Source organism: Cephus cinctus, unplaced genomic scaffold, assembly GCF_000341935.2.
Source record: "Cephus cinctus unplaced genomic scaffold, Ccin1 Ccin1_scaffold0132, whole genome shotgun sequence".
NCBI lineage: Eukaryota > Metazoa > Arthropoda > Insecta > Hymenoptera > Cephidae > Cephus > Cephus cinctus.
Window position 1 is genome coordinate 189,254 of NW_014332865.1, and position 17,881 is coordinate 207,134.

Genomic DNA, 17,881 nt, shown 5'->3' on the forward strand with positions numbered 1-17,881 from the left:
TCTCTCTCTCTCTCTATCTCTCTCTCTATCTTTTCTTCGATTCGTCATTTTGTCATTTGTCGAGAGAGAGAGAGAGAGAGTGACAGAAAGTCATGAAATCCGTTACTAGAATATTTCCAAGGCAGACAAAAAAATGAAAGATCGCGATTTGAGGAGCGCCCGAGTGGGTCATGTTTCCATGGGAAAACTTGCTGATGGATTGGTTAGTGAAGCAAACAAGTCCGAATATTCGCCCATGACGCTGATGCTACGATAAGGTCGAGAAATATGTTGCTTCTACGATGTAACAGTAATAGTGGGGAAGAAGGCGAACGTGGTGAACGATATTGAAATTTATAATAATTCTATGAGACAGAGGCGGGACGAACTACGAGCGACGGCACCGTGCGCGTCATTCCTCTGGTTCCAGCGTTAACCTGCGTCATTACGGTCCACGCGTAGCTGAGAGCCTTTCAGCGGCCGTCTCGAATCTTTCGACGAACGTTGCCCACTCGTGAGACTGGTAAGATGATAAGGTGATAAGCTGATCGTTAATGCTGAATGAACGCACCGTAGCCAGCTTGCAAAAGCGTGCGCGCACTGCCCTCCAATGAGAATCCTTTATTAAACTCTTGTAATTTAGAACTTGACAGTCGGAGGACACGATTTTCGCCTCGGTTGCCTTAAACTTTCTTTTGCCAAATTTCAATCAGTCCGTCGCGCGCAGTTCGGCCCGCGTCACGCGAAGAACCCGCCAAAATGCGAAACTATAAACTTTAGATCGACGATCTTGCAACGTATGGCATAACATTCACTCGGATCTTCTCGCTAGACCAAATTTTTTATTAAAGATCGGTAATAGTTAAAAACGTTTTTTGTATACATCTATTAAATGTTTCAACAATGCTGGCGTATCGGGCAAATCATCGTTGCTCACTTCTCTCACACTTGACCAGCTTTTTATTCCTATATTCCCATAATTTGACCATTATCATTAGTGCTTCGCCCTATTTAACTATACATACATATACTCTGCCCAGTCGTGTTTTCGTAGTTCATTCCGTATTCGTTTTATTCACACACACACACACACACACACTCTCACTGTCGGTTTCCATTCGCACTTTGAATTCGCCAGCTCCGTCAAGTCCTCAGCTATTCGACCCAGTCCTTCGGGCCGTTCTCATGTGTATCGCTTACAAATTTCCCCGAGTTTTCTTATTTTCTCTTGTTCCTCTCTCTCTCTCTCTCTCTCTCTCTCTCTCTCTCTCTCTCTCTCTCTCTCTCCTTAATCTTTTCTCGCATCTCTCTTAACCATAGTAGAACCTCCAATGCCCCGCATCGGGAATCTGAAGCCGTAATTATTAAGTTCTACGAGGAACTTTATTGAGGATGACATGTGTATAAAAGTCTGTACGGCGAAATCGAAAAATTACGATTATTTGTTGGTGGTAGTAGATCGCGGATGTAGGCTGCGCAAATATGCACTTTCATACCTTAATGCAGCTACGTTGACACGCGTGCAATACCGAGGAGTCGCTCTCCCCATTTGTTCCTCGGATGAAAATGGAAAAAAAGAGGAATTCTTATACTAAGATCACAAGCAGGCTCGGACAGTGTGGAGCTGGCTTAAGGAAGATCGAAGTTGCCCCTGTCCTTTACAATAATAATGATATTTACCGGGATCCTTCCTGTGGAACGAAGAAAATATCTATCAGCAGCACCTTCGTTCAAATTTTAGAAAATTCTCGAAAACTCCGTCCCAGTTTCCATGTAAAATCGCAGTCGATGATCTTGGGGCGAGTTCGATCGTTCCAGTCGCGAATCATTCTCACATCCAACCTCGCGCCGCGTAATCGACATTACTTTGTTTTCAACCTGACTTTTCGTTTAATTATCTAGCTAACTACGTACTGCAGTACACAGTGATCGATAGAGATTGTACGACAAATAGTTCCTAATCGTCACCGTATTTTATATTGTGCCGGAGAGCCGCCTTCCTTCCGGTGGCTACTCGAGGCTTTTGTATTTCCGGCACAAAGATCCGGAAAAAAAAGAAAAGGGAAACTCATTGGAACTTTTGCAGATCCGGAGATTATTCGATATGAAGATTCGAATGGAAAATGGCCGACTTCACAGCACGAAACACAAGGTACGATATAATTTAACAGTGGACATACGAACCGCGTGTCCTTGGCTTCCGTTCATGGAATTCCTTGAGGAATTTGCGCAGCGACTTCCGGTAATACGCGAGGACCAACCATGGAAAGACTTTCGTCAGAATGGCTCAGCTTTCCTGGATGGATGTGGAACTGGACGAGCGGACGGCAAGGACAACATTTTGCAAAATGTGAACGTAATAAAACCATCGCTTATTGGGATCGATCGTGACATCCAAGGTGTCTCTCGATATTCCGCGTGTGTCATTGGGAGTCAGCGACATAAGTGGAAAGTCTGCCTGCGCACCAAGATGTAGATTCACGCTTGTTTTCGATTCAGTCACTGACGGGACATTCTGCCACCTACTGGATGCCGGTGGAACTTCAGAGAAAAGGACCAAATTTAGAGGACAGAAGGGACTAGCTGAGATGCTACGTTTCTTCCCGTTACATCGGGTAAGTTATATGCATCTTTCGTGAGGTCAATATGGGCGAACGTGCCAGATTTCCTACTTTCTGCGCGCGCTCTCTCTCTCTCTCTCTCTCTCTCTCTCTCTCTCTCTCTCTCTCTCTCTCTCTCTCTCTCTTTTTCTTTCTTTTGAACCGCAAGTCTTTCAGTTGCACAGCTCATTTCCATTCTGTTTGAAGCGCGAGACTCGATGGTTAAGAGTCGAAGGAATTGTTTCGATTCTTGGCTATTGAACGTCGAATCTTGAGGTTCGACTCGAAGTATCATTCGCGAGAGTAAGGAGAGAACGACCAAGAGCACGTGCAATCCCAAGACGGTGAATCAGTCGGTAAATAATAAACTCGCAACCGGATCGTTAAAGATACTCGACTATGTCGCACTTTACTGATATATTCGGGCAGCTGGCTATGCTCGCCCCGTAACCGCCGCGGGTCGTGCCTTTGTGCCTTTCGCTAAGCAGCTTCTGAAAGATCGGCAGGATCGCGAGGTCCAGCAGTTCACCGTCCGACACAGCACTGTACATTTTGGAGACGTTCGCCGTCGAGCCACCGACGATCCCGATAGACGCACCGACACTACCGACACCTCCGGCGCCTCCGCTCCCGGCAATGACGCCGATCCCGGCGCCGCCGCCGCCGCCGCCGCCGCCACGTGGATTTGCGCTCGCGAATTTGCTGTTGTGTATCGTTGCAACGTTCGGCGAGCTCTGCACGTAGTCCAGTCGCGCCTGCTGCCGTAACTTCGACTCCGTGTGCCTGCACTCGCGCAAACGCCGCGCCGCCGTCCGCCGGTGCGGACACTCGGCCGCCGCGTGTCCCAAAGTCGCGCGTCCGCGCTGACACTTTTCTCGCGATTTTTCCGACACCGAACGCTGGATGATCGTCGACATTGACTCCTCGTACTTTTCTGTGAACAGAGACGTCGCGCGATTACGCTTCTTATCCAGCGAATCCTCTCAAGAGAGAGAGAGATTGGCGAGGACCTTGAGCTTGAGCTCAATCTCAACCGACGATCAATTGATAAGGACTGACCTGTATCCGAGAAGCTGGCGTTGACCGTCGCCGGAACACTGGGCGAGCTTGCGTTGTGCGCCTCGTAGTGGTTCCGGAGTCTCCGCGGCGTCGGAGTCTCGTTGGAGCCGCCGTTGAGCATCGTGTGGCTGTGACCTCTGCCGCCGCCGTGCTTCTCGCACCTGTATCCCGTGCTGGGTTGAGCGAAGGCTCTGCGGTGGCCGCACTCCCCGATCACGTAAGCCCTGTCGAGGGAACCGACGGATTCGTCAATGGCGCCGGCTCTGACGTTCTCCGTCGAGATGTAGCTTATCGAGTTCACTGGAACACTGGTGCGACGCTTCTCGAGGAGTTCCTGGTGCGAGTGGGCTACGCCGTTGTTCTTGACGGAGGATCTTCGTCTCAGGGAGCTCTGATGCCCGGACACACTGGTGGATCCTAGATGGGAGAGATAACGACCCTTAAAGAGAGGACTGTGCAGTTGGTGCGTCTACCATTGGGCTGGTATACGTGTAGTGTCGAATACAGGGAGGAGAGCAGCTCTTGAACTCTGCCCTATCTGCCCTGCAGATTCAGGGCAGAAGCGTCAGGTTGGAAGGAGCTGTGCGTAAAGGAACTGAAGATTCGGAAAAGTAGCGTCAACTGCGACGACTCACCCGCGTGACGGTGCTTCGGGACGAACTGGACAGGTGGCGGTAGTATCGTTTGCTCGAAGTAACTCTGCTCCTGAGGTTCCCCGAAGGAGACGTTCTTGGGAGGGGGCGGAGTGGGCAATCTGGACCGATGCTCCAGGACGTCGTTCGCTCTCTGACTCTTTGCGTCTCTGGGTATCTCCGTTTCCTCGAGGACGATAGACTCCGACTCCTCGACGGCCTCCGGCACGAACTCCACGTTCGTCTGGCCCATAAGCTTCGGCTCGGGACTCTTTGCTATCAGAGGTTCGCACTCCTTTCCATCCACCGAACGGCTCTTCCTGCGCGGAGCACTGTCCCCCGTATGCTTAAGGGCCGACGCGAGGTTTGACGATTTATTGTTGGCCAGGGTCGCTCCCGCCTGTACCAGGGGGACGCGCTCGCTTTCGATGGCGACGGCCGGCATCTTTGAGAATGACGTCTTCTTCCTGAAAACGTGACGGTTCCACTGCCTTAGGTTTGATGGATGATCCCGGCAGTCGGGCGATCCTGGCTACGTTTAGCATTGGATTAGGCAAGCGTAGACCAGGGCACCAGGGCACATTGCCTTGTGTTTTCAATATTATGGCTGTTCTGCCTGAGAGTTCTACGGCGTATCGACGTGACGCCTACGGTGCAAGAGGTTAAGACTTTTGCTATTTGAGTTATCAATTTTCTACGGTTTACGTACTTCGTCGCGTGGTTGTCTGCCGCACTCAGATTCACGTAGTCTAATTCCGGTTGAGAGGTCGTCGTGGAGTTTAAGCTACACATGGACATGGAGATGTCCGTGGTTTCTGTAGTGAGCGACGGCCCTGAAACAGAATGTCCTCGATGCTTCAGGCAGATCACGGTAACCAGGCAATGTTCGTCTGGCTAAGAATTTCTAGTCCTTGGCAAAGTCTCAGGCATCGCGAGAGGCAAGCTTCTTTTACGAATTACGAATTACGAATTACGAATTACGAATTACGAATTACGAATTACGAATTACGACTACAATACGCCTACGACGAGTTGTGCTTTGCCGACGGCTCGGATACCCTAGAGGACGTCGCTGCTTTGAGGATGGGTGTTGGTACGTGGCGCGTGCTAGGGCAAGGACCAGGCGGTGCGATTAAATTGTATTCCTTCTTGAATTCGCTTCTCGAAAGAAAAAAGGAATAAAATGCAGCTGCTCAAATCTCCGAAGCTGCTACGAACCGCTCTGAGCATTCGTAATAAAACCGGATCGTTCAGCCATTACTATTAGAGAATCGAATTTTTTGGGATCGATTCACTTGGGATCGATCGAATCCTTTTATCTAGTCTTCGTCCGGACGGAATTGTCATGGCGACGACTCACTGATTTTTCGTTTTAAATTTTCCTTATGAAAATCGACGCATATGACTCTCGAATTCATTCGGGAGCATTGTCGGTGCAACTTTCTACTTTACTGGGACACATTTTCTAGCTAGCGAGGAATTCGATCTGTTTTTCGACTGAATGGGTTCTGCTGGTTCAAAGGATCCAGACGACGATCGTCTGTACGTACTACGTACTTGAGTTTGACTAAATCTACTGATAAATAATAATGATACTGAAAATGAAAGCGTTTGAACTGGGCTAACTCCACTTTTGCCACAGGTTTTTACGAAGGAAGATATTCTGGCAATAATCTGGCTTATTTATTGACCATCATGCAATAACGACGAGCAGTAACTCTGTTCTAGGACCTTTCACCGGTTTGCGCTGGTGCTAGTGACTAACCTTTGTGGTTCTGCGTGCCATGCCGCTGGACAGTGGGCTCTAACATGTAAATGAGAAGCACTGCTTGTTACAGCTTTTCTTATTTTACAAGATGAATTACTTGAGCGGGTTAGGGGATGAGACTCTTTTGCGTTTCGTTTAAAGAATGGAAAAAAAGGTTTTTCTTTGAAATCGCGCCTTCAAACTAGTAAAAGTTATCGATGGGCGACACAAAAGTCCTGAGAGCCAGAAATTTCATCGTGGCGCTATCAGCGTTACAGTGAAATTCATCTCGCAAGATTCGCTTAAACTTAGTAAGTTACAATTTTGAAATTGACCTTCTCTTTTGATAATTGACTCCTGCCGCGGAACTGCCAATCTGTCCATGGTCTCCTGCGTGTCAGCCACACTGTCGCTCTCCAGTCTTCTCAAGTACATCTAAATAAAAAAATGGAAAATCAAAGTTGCTACAGGAGAGATTTGTACTGTATGATATTGAATATAATTATTTGAAATGTTAAAACGTTGTTGGTTTTCGTGTGTAGGCGGCTTAATGAATAAAATGAATTATTTGGTTATTCTGGCAAGGCGAATACTAAAAGTAGGAATAAATATCGACAGACCTGCAGCTCCGATTCTTTCTCCAATAATTGCTTGCGAAACTTTTGATTGGCTGCAGTGGCCTCTTTCAATCGTTCCTCCAATTCGCTGACGGATGAATCCCTACGGGTCTTCGACATGGGCCTCAGTGTCGCCCTGATCCTCTTGTCTATCGCGCCCTGAGGATTCCTACGTAATTCTATGAGCTGTAATGCGAAGTGTCTCTCGTATAATGAACGCTGCTTCTAGAAATCTAGAAAGCTTGTGAAAGAACGTCCTCGAGGCATCTCGACGTGCGTCCCAACACAGCCATAAGTATACTATAGGTATGACATTGTACACGCATGCCTCTGTATGGCTCGATATTAGGACTTGATCTGAGTGTACTACCTTCGGCACGAAGACGAGGCACAAAGTGGCTGTGCTGCAGAATATGATAAAAACCGCCAGCATGATGAACATGGCGTCCTGCTTGTCGGCCAAGACAAAACTTATGGCCGCTCCGGTTACGCACATTATCACGACGTTGTAGACGCTCATGCCGACGTATTTACTGTCGTTCAGTGCCGGTATACTGACGTGCCGCGTTTCCCAGGCCAAGAAAGCACCGAAAATCTTTAACGGAGAATAGGGAGAGGAAACTAAGAGAATGCCGAAAGAAAAGGCGGAGCAGGAGAGCCGCAAGACCCACCATGAGGAGACCTTTGTAAGCGTATATGCTTCCCAAGTAGACGGTCATCCTGTTGCTCTGACAGTATTCGTTCTCCGGTATGATGATGATGTCCTCGCTGGAAGGGTGAGGCTGTAACCCGGAAACGAGAAGGAGTTCAATGCTCGCGGCCTTTGACTCTCGAGCCTAGGGCCTGGCGCCTGCACGTGGGAGGAGGACGCAGTCAAGATTATTTCGAGATATAGCGAGGACTCACGTATGGCTCCATTTGCTTGGTTTCGCGGTAAAAGGGATCGGCCACCTGCCAAGTGGTCATGATTGCCAGATCGATGACTAGGAGTACGCCCACGACCATGAACAGCTGATAATCCTTGATTACCTGAACGCGAGTACAAGAGAGACGTGCGTCAAAGTCGCGTATGGTATCTACGCATACGTGGAGTGCGTGACGTGACGTGACGTCGAAGCATCGCGTTGCCCGAGTAACTGACCTTCTTGTTGAGTTTGACGTCGGTGAAGATGGAGTGCACTCGCCATGTTTTCGAGAACATCGAGCCGAAGGCCAAAGAGAAACCGGCCATTAGGAGCCAGGCTCTTGCTGTGCAGATGTAGGGGAAGGCGGTGACGCTCGACAACTGGGAGTCCAGGCCGAGAAAGATGACGCTGCTGTAAGTCAGCATGCACCCGACGATAATGAGGTTGTTCAGGTGGGGCGATGACATTTTTATGTACCTAGAATATTAGCAGGTGCCTTGTAGCTGCTGTCCCTCAGCGAGTGCCTCGCGAGATCAGCTAGGAATGGGACGTGCCAGCGGGCATACTTCCCTCGACCGGAAATTACCTCTGATTCCTGTATTTGATATTTATGGCAAGGAAGATGGCTGCCATGACGATACCGAGACTCGCCGCTGATGCAAGCGCCGCGTAAATCGTGATGTTCACCATCGAGTGCTCGATTATGTGTAGCGTCCTGTCCTTTGGCGGTGATCTCCCACGCCACACGAGAGGCTGACCGCGGCTCAGGTCCAGATTCCCCGTCACCCCATTGTACTCCCCAACTTTCACTTCGTTGCCATCTGTAACCGATCGTTTGTTCTTGGACCCTTCTTCGTTTCTAGTTGCTCATTTTTGTTCTCTCTCTCTCTCTCTCTCTCTCTCTCTCTCTCTCTCTCTCTCTCTCTCTCTCATGTATACCAAGGCGAATCGAACAACCTACTTAGGAGAATCAGTTCTCGCGGGTGAAAGGCAGAGTGTGGTTCATAGTCACTGAATCGAGATTAGGCGAAAACCTTTCTCGCTTTAACACAGAGACAGAATTTAAGTGAAACTTGAATAATTTTTCGTATCTTATGACCGTTTTTCAATTATTTTCATCATGCTGTCATTCGACTACGTGAATTTTGGTTGGAGCACAATTTTTACGTAATCGTTCAATCAACGTTAATCCTATATTAGCGCGATTAAAGCGAATGATAATGTTGACGATGGTGAAACACCGCAGCATCATTGTTCTCCTCTTTTCACGAGAAATACATACGCTCGATATATCTAGAATCAGGACAATCAATGAAACATTTTAACTCTCGTTAAAATCATCTTCTTGACCACTCTCATTTCAATCTTTATTTTTCAACTCATCCCAATATCATTATTAACCTCATTATAGTAATATCTTTATTCTACATAGTACATGTATGTTCTGTGACGTGATTTTTCGAATCACGGTCCCAAGGCGGCTCCGGTTACCGATACAGATAACGTTCTCGATTTCTGGTTCCCTTCGGGTCGCCACCCTGCTCAGAAGCTACGCTCTCGGGTTGATTCGTACAGTTATGTCAAGCCTCTCGTAAGATTTCCTTATTTTTTACTTAAGGTCGAGGTACTCGAATCTGCCGTGGGGAGATGGTCTCGACGTATCGAATTGCCCGGCAGAGGAGACGACCCGACGGAGACGTCTCCGCGGACCGGCAGAAGCCCGGGTGAGATACCGGCGCCCCGCTGGAGATGGGCGAAGGGCTGTAGGGTGGGCGGAGGTAGTTTTGATAAGGTTAAGGCCAGGAGAGGAACCTCCTCCCCGAGTTAAGGACGTGATGCCCAGCTGTCGCCCGATGCCCTGGGGAAGCGGCCGTGTAGGATCTCCAGGAGTTACGTACCGATTCGTTAAGGAACGCTTTCGATTTGGTTTAAAGGGACGACTCGAAGGAGATAGAAGAGTTATCGATTAAAAGGCTCTCGACCAATCAGAATGATTAGTTCGCGGATTTGGCATTTGGCTATTGTCAAAGCAATCTGTCTCGGGGCACCGACCGAGGTGTCGCGGGCTGGCTCGCGCTCCCGTGCTGTCTGTTGATAGTTTTTCTTACCGTGCTTCGCTACGGTATAGCAGGTTCTCGATTTGTACAGTTTTCGCGTTGTTCTCGCGATATCCAGGCAATTCTATGAATTCCTGTGAGTGTTCCGAAGGTGTAGTGCTGTGCTTTAGTGTAGTGTCGACCAGAGTGTCCTTGGGGTACAGTTCTCGGCCTCCACGGATTAGCTGCACCAGCTCCGGTGAGTCTCCCAATTTATTAATCGGTGAAGGGATCTCGATAGATAGTTAAGATTCGCTCTCTGTCGCTCGCGCTATTTGCCGGACTCTTACTGCGACCCTCTCTATCTCAAACCTAGCAGCCTGAGCGGCCGTGCATTTCCGTAACCGTCCGCTCCCGTTCGTGCATCCAGGTGCGTTTGCTGATTTCACGCGACCCCAGAGATCGACAGGACCTGTTAAGCTGTCGCCTCGTCCGATAGGTTCCGTCAGAGCTCTCGTTCTTGGTGGAGTTGGGCCTGTTCCACCCCAACTCCCAGTTTATACCGGCTAGTCAGTTCCGGCAAAAAGGATTGGCTGGCGGCCGCCTGGCTTGCGGATGCACGAACGACGGGTGGACGGCCGAAGGCAACGCAGGTTGGTTCTCGAAGATAGTTCGTTCTCGTATGTTTTGCTATCGGTGTCGGGTCAAGGAAAAGAGATACGTTACAGTTCATATATAATAAAAGATATATTAAGTATACATAGAAAAAGAAGAGAGAGAGAAATGAACTTTTTCGATCTGGGGTAATTAGATCTCGTAAACCAAAAAACAATACAGAAGCAACGACATTTGAAATGCAAGAAAATCTTCTATATGCATGCATAGAAAAATAGAGCAAACTCGAAATGCATAATCAATTGCAGAAAAGCTCAGACGAAGCAGGAAGACAAATAAAGTAGGTAAAGTGAAATCCAAAGGAAAGAAGGTCGACCGCGATCCTTTTGGTGCTCGAGTACAGATGAGTAGACTATGCGCTACAGAAAAACTCGGTGCAGATCAATATTATTTTTCGCGTCCTCCGGACATGAACTGTATGACGTACGCGCAATCGCAAGACGCATTAAAATCTTTACGGAAGTTCAGGCGCTCGATAAATCGCGTGAATTGCTTTACGCAACTGTGCTGCTTACTCACTCTGAAATTGCTTCAATAAGATATACGCCTTCCTCTCGTTGTCATAGAATCTTACGGGACCCTGCAACACGCAGACAAAGCCAATTTTAAGAAATCTCATTACACGGAGAACCATTAAAGAATGGCACGTGTATAGCCAGCTACTACTACGAAGTAGCACAGCATCAAAAGGTTCTAGGTATGGACCGCACGGACCGTACGGACTGCACGGACCGCACGGACCGTATGGATGCCGTCCGAAGGAATCCTGAATAGCGAAGGCAACGTCGCGCGCGAATTGGTCCATGACTCGCCAGAGGGAACCTGGTAAAATCGAAACGAAAGAGACTCACGGTGACGCCCTCGAAGCTCGTGTTTCTCAGTGCCTCCAAGAAGAGTCGCTCCCACAGCTCGTCGCGATACTTAAAGTCGGCGACAGTCTGATTGCGACGAAAGTGTCGTATCCTTCGCGCGACGTGCTGAATCGCCAGGGCGACGGCCCAGATCCCGTCGTAGGTGTACCCGTGAAACCTCGAGTACTCGGTCCCGCGTCTCGAGTCGTACTCGATCCTGTACTCGTCCGGAGTCTGAAACGGAAAAGGCATTAGCCCTCGTTCGAAGTGCCGACCAACAGCCATGCGGACTCCCTTTTTTCTTTTTATTCTTCACTTTCCGTGCTTTGCTCTCCTCCCGTCCCTCCTCGAGGGATGCTGTAATTTCATGAGCACCCGAGCAGACCCGTAAGAAAATTAACCATTTTGCCAATGATTTTTTGTTAACAGTAATGAATGCTTTTACATTGGTCTCCATTGATTTATCTCACTCTACCTCTGGCTAAAATAATTGGCAATGGGACACTTTCTTACGGATTGGTCCAGCCTGCCCAAGGCACTCAGGGTCACAGGCAGCAGGAAGTCCTTCGTGGAATCGCTGAAAAGGTTTCAGGAATAACACCGATCTTCGTTTACCGTCCCCTCGAGAGATCAGAAATGGCGACGTGATAGCCCAATTTAACTTTTGTCAAATCCTCTGACTCTTTCGGTTGGCCTCTCGCCGCCGTCCAATTAGGCGGCTCTAAAATACTTATGGCCACCTACCCCTACCGCTCGAAGTTTCTTCTCAGGCTGCCAGGAGAGATCAAAGTTACTCGGAGAAAAGGGCGGCGACTAAATCCAACCCCGAAAGTGACGACACCCCGTCAAAAGGTGCACCCGGATTTCTAGGATTTACAGGATTTCCAGGATTTCAAGAATTTCCAGAATTTCCAGGATTTCCAGGACGGGTCTATCTTGGACACTGAGGTATCAGGGCATCAAATACCGAGCCTGTGGATAGCCGGTGCCCAGACAATTAAATATAAAGTTGAAAGAAAGATGGCGCAGAAAGACGACTGATAACTGCCTTTAAACTCTTCAGATTCATTCAGGGAGATTCGTGAGGTCTTCTTCGCGGCAATAGGATCGCTTGATTCTCGCATTTTGATTTGAACTGCGATTTCAGTTTACGAGGACTGATACGATCTGAATTTAGTTGAGACTATTTTGCCCAGCAATTTCCCATACATGTAGACGCTAGAGGAATAGAGTCAAAGATTAAAGTCAATAGTGGGAGGAGTACTCCCAAAATTCTGAAAAAAAAGCACGGCACTGATTCGCACTTTGTGTAATTTATTTTTAGAAATCATGTCAGTCGTCGTATGACTTCTTTATATTGTCTGCATTATCAAGGCACAAATGCCCTATCGGAGGACACGATATCGCCTTTCTTTGGAGTCACGCAATTACATCACACGAATAGAGCAGTGTAAAATCACAGCCTTTACCAAATCGTGTCTGTCTCTCCCTGGCAGTCTTTTCGATTGACACGCACATACCTGGGGCGGACTGGGGAGGCTGGGGGCTACACATCGGTCTACAAGAATCAACGTACGAAGGAAGCGACTGACACGTAAAAACATCCTGTGCGCGCCCACAAGCGCCCGAGCAGCCTTTCCAAGTTCCCGAGTTCCCGAGTTCCCGAGTTCCCAAGTTCCCAAGTTCCTATTCCGCGTTGTAGTTACACATGCGAGACACGCAACCAAATAAAACGAACTTGGTCGCGCTTCTCACGCGACACGTGTCTCTGGCTGTTGCGGTTACCTAATACCGCTCGTGCAAACTCCATTTTCGAGTTTTCACGCAATGGAATATAATCAATAGAAAATCCTCCACTGGTAATTTCAGATCAACAACCTTTCTGGCTGTTTCTGACGTTTTCCGATCCTTCTCTAATCTCTCTGAAGTTCCCAGCTACTGATGCTGAACTCTGCGACTCCTGTGTTCGCAGAATCTGCCATCTCGTCCACGTCAACCGAGAAGGAACAGGTGTCGCCTGTTTGACGTAAACACCCCCCGCCCCCCGCCCCCCGGCAATTCCCGTAGAAAATGTAATATCGAGAGTGCTTGCGGAGTGCGCAGCGTCTAATCGCGTTTGCGGCCCAGATCCAGGCACGTAAGTCAGGGAGCTAGCATTGCCTGTTCATTGCACGAAGCGAGAGGAAAGTGGAACTTACGATCCCAGAAATCGTAATCTGCTGCTCCGTAGAAAGTGGAAGCAGGTCAGTCAAGATGGCACCGTGCAAAGCTTCGGCCAGTTCGGATGGGGCGCAGCCGCCACCGGGCCGCATCCACCATTCTTCTCCGTAGGTCCCCATTATTACCCACTGATACTTCCTTCCAAACATGCCGAATCTGCAATAGTTATATTGTCCTTCATTAGATGGTAGTTAGCAAGAATGAATGGACTACTTATTGGTCCAAATGGGCCCCTTAAAAATTCAAGCCTTTCCGTATTTAAATATTTAAAATAATATTTCCGCAGCCTCTCCGGTAGGCGGAGGCGGTTCGTCACGCGCACTTAACTTACTTGAAAGCCTTACAGAAAATTTGCCTAGCCCAGGACTCGTCGAAATTTCCCAGTATTATCCGGACGTCCTTCTCCTTGAGCTTCTCTAGGGCTGTCGTCACTTCCGTCGCAAAGCTCTGCGTCTCCACGACCTCCATCTTGTTGTCGTCTAGATCGGCCACCAGTCTATTGTGCGCCTGCAAGATGCAAGTTCCCATCGAATTTAGTCCTGAAACTGCTCTCGCCGCCGGAAGTGACCGTAATTACTTCTCATTCAACCGAACTTCAGTCGACCAGAATGAAGTTTTCAACGGCATCCATTTCCTCCCTTAATTATTTACGAGTCGTTACTTATAAATTGCAGATGAACCTTTTCTCGGTCCGATTTTTTACTTTATTCGCGTGTATCTGGAGTAGCGAATCGGCACTTTTTTCTCTCTTTTTTATTTCTCTTCTGTCAAACGACAAAACGACAATGACAGCACTAGATATGACATTGAGATAAGCATATTGTTTCGGGATATATATATATATATATTGTCTCCCCCATCGACATTCAAAACTGTATTTGAAGAAAAGAAATAGTCATCTTCTAAGGGCACCCCTTACGGGGGACGATGCGGCTGCTGGATATGTGGAGATTCTTTACTGGATGCTGCATTCGCGTTCCTGATTGATATTTTTCTAGATCTTCACGGCCTTCCGAGAAAATATAGATGGTTTAGGTACGGCTGACTGATTATGGTCTGCAGACTCGTGAGCATTAGAAGCTGTAGGACGGCTAGGAGAGGAGGAGGAGCCGACCAACCGGAAGACCCTTGCAATTCGTTCCAGCAAAATTCTCCCACGTCCTATCGCGGATAATTCATTACTTGAGTATTTCATGCAACTGGGTACATTCTACGGATCAAGGAAGAAAGAGAATTTGATGAGCACTTTCGCAGGATGTCATGAACTCGCGCGACTGTTACGTTCAAAAGATATTGAGCTGGAACAGGGCCACGTAACATAGTCGCGCACCTACCAGCTGCCAAAGATATAATCGGGTTTAATTAAAGTCTCGTGACCTAGAAGCGGTTATATTAATCCGGAAAACGAGCGGCTGGATTAGCCAATCTGACGAAGCTAGCCGTCTGACGTTTACGAACCGCTAGATTTGCAGGCTCCCTCCCTCAGACGGCGCATTCAAATATTCAAGAATGCGATCATCAACCCATCCAGACGCTCTACTCGATCACTCTCACGCCGTGCTCTACGAAGATGAGTAAATAAGGCTGAGGAGGGACTTGGAGGACATTTCACACTCCAGTATAGACCTATAGAAGTCAACTGCGAGGGTTCTTCCGAATAACTTGACTGGAAATACATCAGGCGGCGACTACCTCTCGACTACAGTAACCGTTATAAAGGGGATGGACGAGGTTACCAAAGGGGAATCGCAAAGATCCTTCCGACTCAAATGATCTTCCCCGGATAATGAAAAGAGCTTGGGTCTATCAGGGGAACCTCGTACCTAGATCAATTTCGGATCCAACTCCTATTCATCGTATGGATCTGGATTGTGGCCTCAGGGAGGAAAGCGTTTAAAAATAAAGCCCAGGTTATAAAAGGAATTAACATTGAAGACGTTGGCAAAGTAAAATTCTACGTGGATAGAACGAAGGAAATACGTTACTCTGGCACTCTGCTTCATTTATAAAATGGACCTAGAAGAAGGGCAGAAGGGAAGGGAGGTTGAGTTTGAGGAAGACGGAGGAAGATGGAAGGTGGAAGATGGAAAGTGGAAGGTGAAAGGGTGCCAGTCGCCGTGCTCGTTATTACACTTTTAATTTAGTGCTTTCAGCCCCGTGCGTTTTATTTCGGCGCATATTCTAGCGGAGTCCGTGCCCCTCTTGTACCCTTCGCATCCTTCGCATCCTTCGCATCCTTCGCAACCGACTGCCAGAACCTGTACAGGATTCTCTTCGCTTATATCATCGGTCTTATTTGCATTTCGAAAGAGTCGACGGGAAAAAGTGAAAAAGATAACCAAGTCAAAGTATTACAAAATTCTCTGACCTTTGCTTTCCTTTAAGAAAACCGATTATTTATGACCGAATTTAAAATGTAGTGAATCTTTCTGAAGACAACAGCACAACGACATAATGCAAGGTGTAAGGTGTAAGGTGTACGTGCACTGCTCCTGCCTCCCTGTTTGCGTTACCCCTCATATTCTTTTCATCCTCTCCTTTTGCGTTCTTCAAATTCAAAATGATTCTACTGCAAAAACTCGTTCAGGACGTTTCATCGATAATCTGCAGCAACGGCGTCTCGAAACACGGGGAGCGATGGTTGCGCCTTCTTCCACGGAATTCGAAGAAGTTAGGTTAGGTTAGGTTAGGTTAGGTTAGGCCTAGTCGTGCGATCCTGCACCCCTCAGCTCCCTAGAGAAAAGGCCCCACCCATTGGTCCTCGTTTCGCCCTCAGCTGCGGCAGCTTCAATGGCTTCGCGAGCCGCGGAGATCCAGTCGGGAATACTAATTCACCAGGAGAGACCATCTTCGAGAGCAGAAGATGAATATTCATGTTTCTCCCGTGAAGGCTCAAATTCCTGTCCTTAACTGAGTTGCCATTGGTTGATGCTTCTCGCTTTGCCAGAGACAAGTAGAATAGCTCAGTATAAAAAAAGAAACATCTTCCTCGGGGCAGTCCGCAGATCCTATCAGGAAGCAGCGATCGATCTTTCGTTCGTCCTGACTGTCTTCCTCGCTTGAGCATCCAAGATAGGAGGAAGCTATTGCGCGAGCAGGACGAGCAGGACGAGCAGGACGAGCAGGACGAGCAGGGGACATCATTCATTCACACCCGGTGCACAAACATCACGGTGGAAAACTTCAAAGAGACAGCCTCCCTGCAAAAATCTATTTACTCCTCGTCCAAGGGGCTATTTCTTTGCCTCGCCTTCGTCGTAAGGGAAACTTTTATTAGTTTTCACCTAAGCGAGGATCTCGATACGTTTGACTTGTTTGGTCTACTAGAGCGGAGGACTGGTTGGTATCGACGGGGTACATTGCCAAGATATATAGCTTGTCTTTTTCGAGATCGATCTCAAGCTCCGCTTTCCCTGGCCGTTCTCGCGATACAGGAGGCTGCGGTAGCTGTACCTGTACCAGAAACTTCCTCAATCTCCTCGAAGAATCTTAAAATTTCTATTGATCGTTTGGGAGTACGTGAACATTTTGACGAGACGCCTTGACTCCTTCTTTGGATTCGCTTTATTCGCTTTATTCGCTTTATTTGCTTACGTAACGATAGACGTATGCGTTGTTCTCCATTTACACGCTGACGCATGCACCCATGCATATATGGACCCGTGAATAGCATGGATGCTGTCTGATTGGTCAAACTAGTCGGCCTCCTAAGGGAAAGGAAGTAAAAGTAAAATCCGACTTGGATTGAATGCTCAGGGGAAAAACTAATCCTGTCGAGTGTGCCAGCAGACATCCGAGGGAAGGAACACGAGTACCACACGAGATGCAATAAATTCGATGGTCGCATAAGAAGGAGCAGCTACGGGATGGAATCTCCGTGGCTTCCGTGGCTTCCGTGGCCGTAATTCGCAGCTGCGCTTAGGTCAGAAGAATCCAAATTGCAATATTAAAATTAGTGATAAGCTTGGAGATTGATTTTACGTCCTGAATAAGTTCTTGCGGTAGCCTTTTATTCCTCTCTCGCGTCTCCACTCTAACCTAACAGATCGTCGAGTAAATGATAGTACATTTCAAATTCCTCTATCAATCTTATTGTCGGATCTATCCTCTTCGGAGGCCAGCATCCTCTTGCATCATCTGAGCCTCGGGCCACTCAACTATCTTACATTAGTAACTTCCAATGGATTTTTTATTGAGATGGTGCTGAAATCAGAGTCGATCGGACTGACCTACTCGCAAGCGAAGCTAATGCTGAGTTAAAAGTTATCCCAGTCGCGGATGATGACTCACCAGTGCATATCGTGGCTCATTCTGATAGATTGTGCCGACTCTGGTCCAATTGAAATGCATCAGGAGGGCGACTCGTGGCGCATTAAATGCATTCTCGGAAGGTACCACCCTGAAGAAATTGGGAAAGCTGTCGCTGGTGAACATCGGGTGAGTGTCTGCATAGCTTAGCTGAAACAAAGCAAGAAGGAAGGTTCGATTAGAAGGGAGCCACCATTTATACTGGCTTGGCTATTCTACCGCTCTTCGAATATCTTTTCGTCCCTGGCGCCA

The 17,881-nt window shown here is 48.0% G+C and overlaps 1 protein-coding gene across 3 annotated transcripts in view; it reads right to left on the reverse strand.

Annotated features, from left to right (window-relative positions):
* Positions 1-801: 801 nt before the first annotated feature.
* The window catches only part of LOC107263138 (gamma-aminobutyric acid type B receptor subunit 2), a 99,312-nt gene continuing 82,232 nt past the window's right edge, over positions 802-17,881 (reverse strand). The window contains exons 4-21 of one of the 3 annotated variants that reach the window (XR_003058386.1): positions 17,612-17,779; positions 13,653-13,828; positions 13,300-13,477; positions 11,102-11,335; positions 10,770-10,830; positions 8,126-8,360; positions 7,776-8,016; positions 7,541-7,663; positions 7,306-7,416; positions 7,005-7,229; positions 6,638-6,820; positions 6,353-6,452; positions 6,036-6,074; positions 4,980-5,103; positions 4,274-4,737; positions 3,639-4,055; positions 2,726-3,513; positions 802-2,691 (exon numbers count right to left, since the gene is read on the reverse strand). Coding sequence is in view for 2 of the 3 variants with exons in the window: in XM_025080478.1 (XP_024936246.1) it covers positions 2,963-3,513; positions 3,639-4,055; positions 4,274-4,737; positions 4,980-5,103; positions 6,036-6,074; positions 6,353-6,452; positions 6,638-6,820; positions 7,005-7,229; positions 7,306-7,416; positions 7,541-7,663; positions 7,776-8,016; positions 8,126-8,360; positions 10,770-10,830; positions 11,102-11,335; positions 13,300-13,477; positions 13,653-13,828; positions 17,612-17,779 (3,630 nt within the window). In the remaining variant the exon portion in view is untranslated. Of the gene's footprint in view, positions 3,514-3,638; positions 4,056-4,273; positions 4,738-4,979; positions 5,104-6,035; positions 6,075-6,352; positions 6,453-6,637; positions 6,821-7,004; positions 7,230-7,305; positions 7,417-7,540; positions 7,664-7,775; positions 8,017-8,125; positions 8,361-10,769; positions 10,831-11,101; positions 11,336-13,299; positions 13,478-13,652; positions 13,829-17,611; positions 17,780-17,881 lie in introns of all 3 variants that reach the window. The other 2 variants (XM_025080478.1, XM_025080479.1) reach the window with 2 other exon arrangements.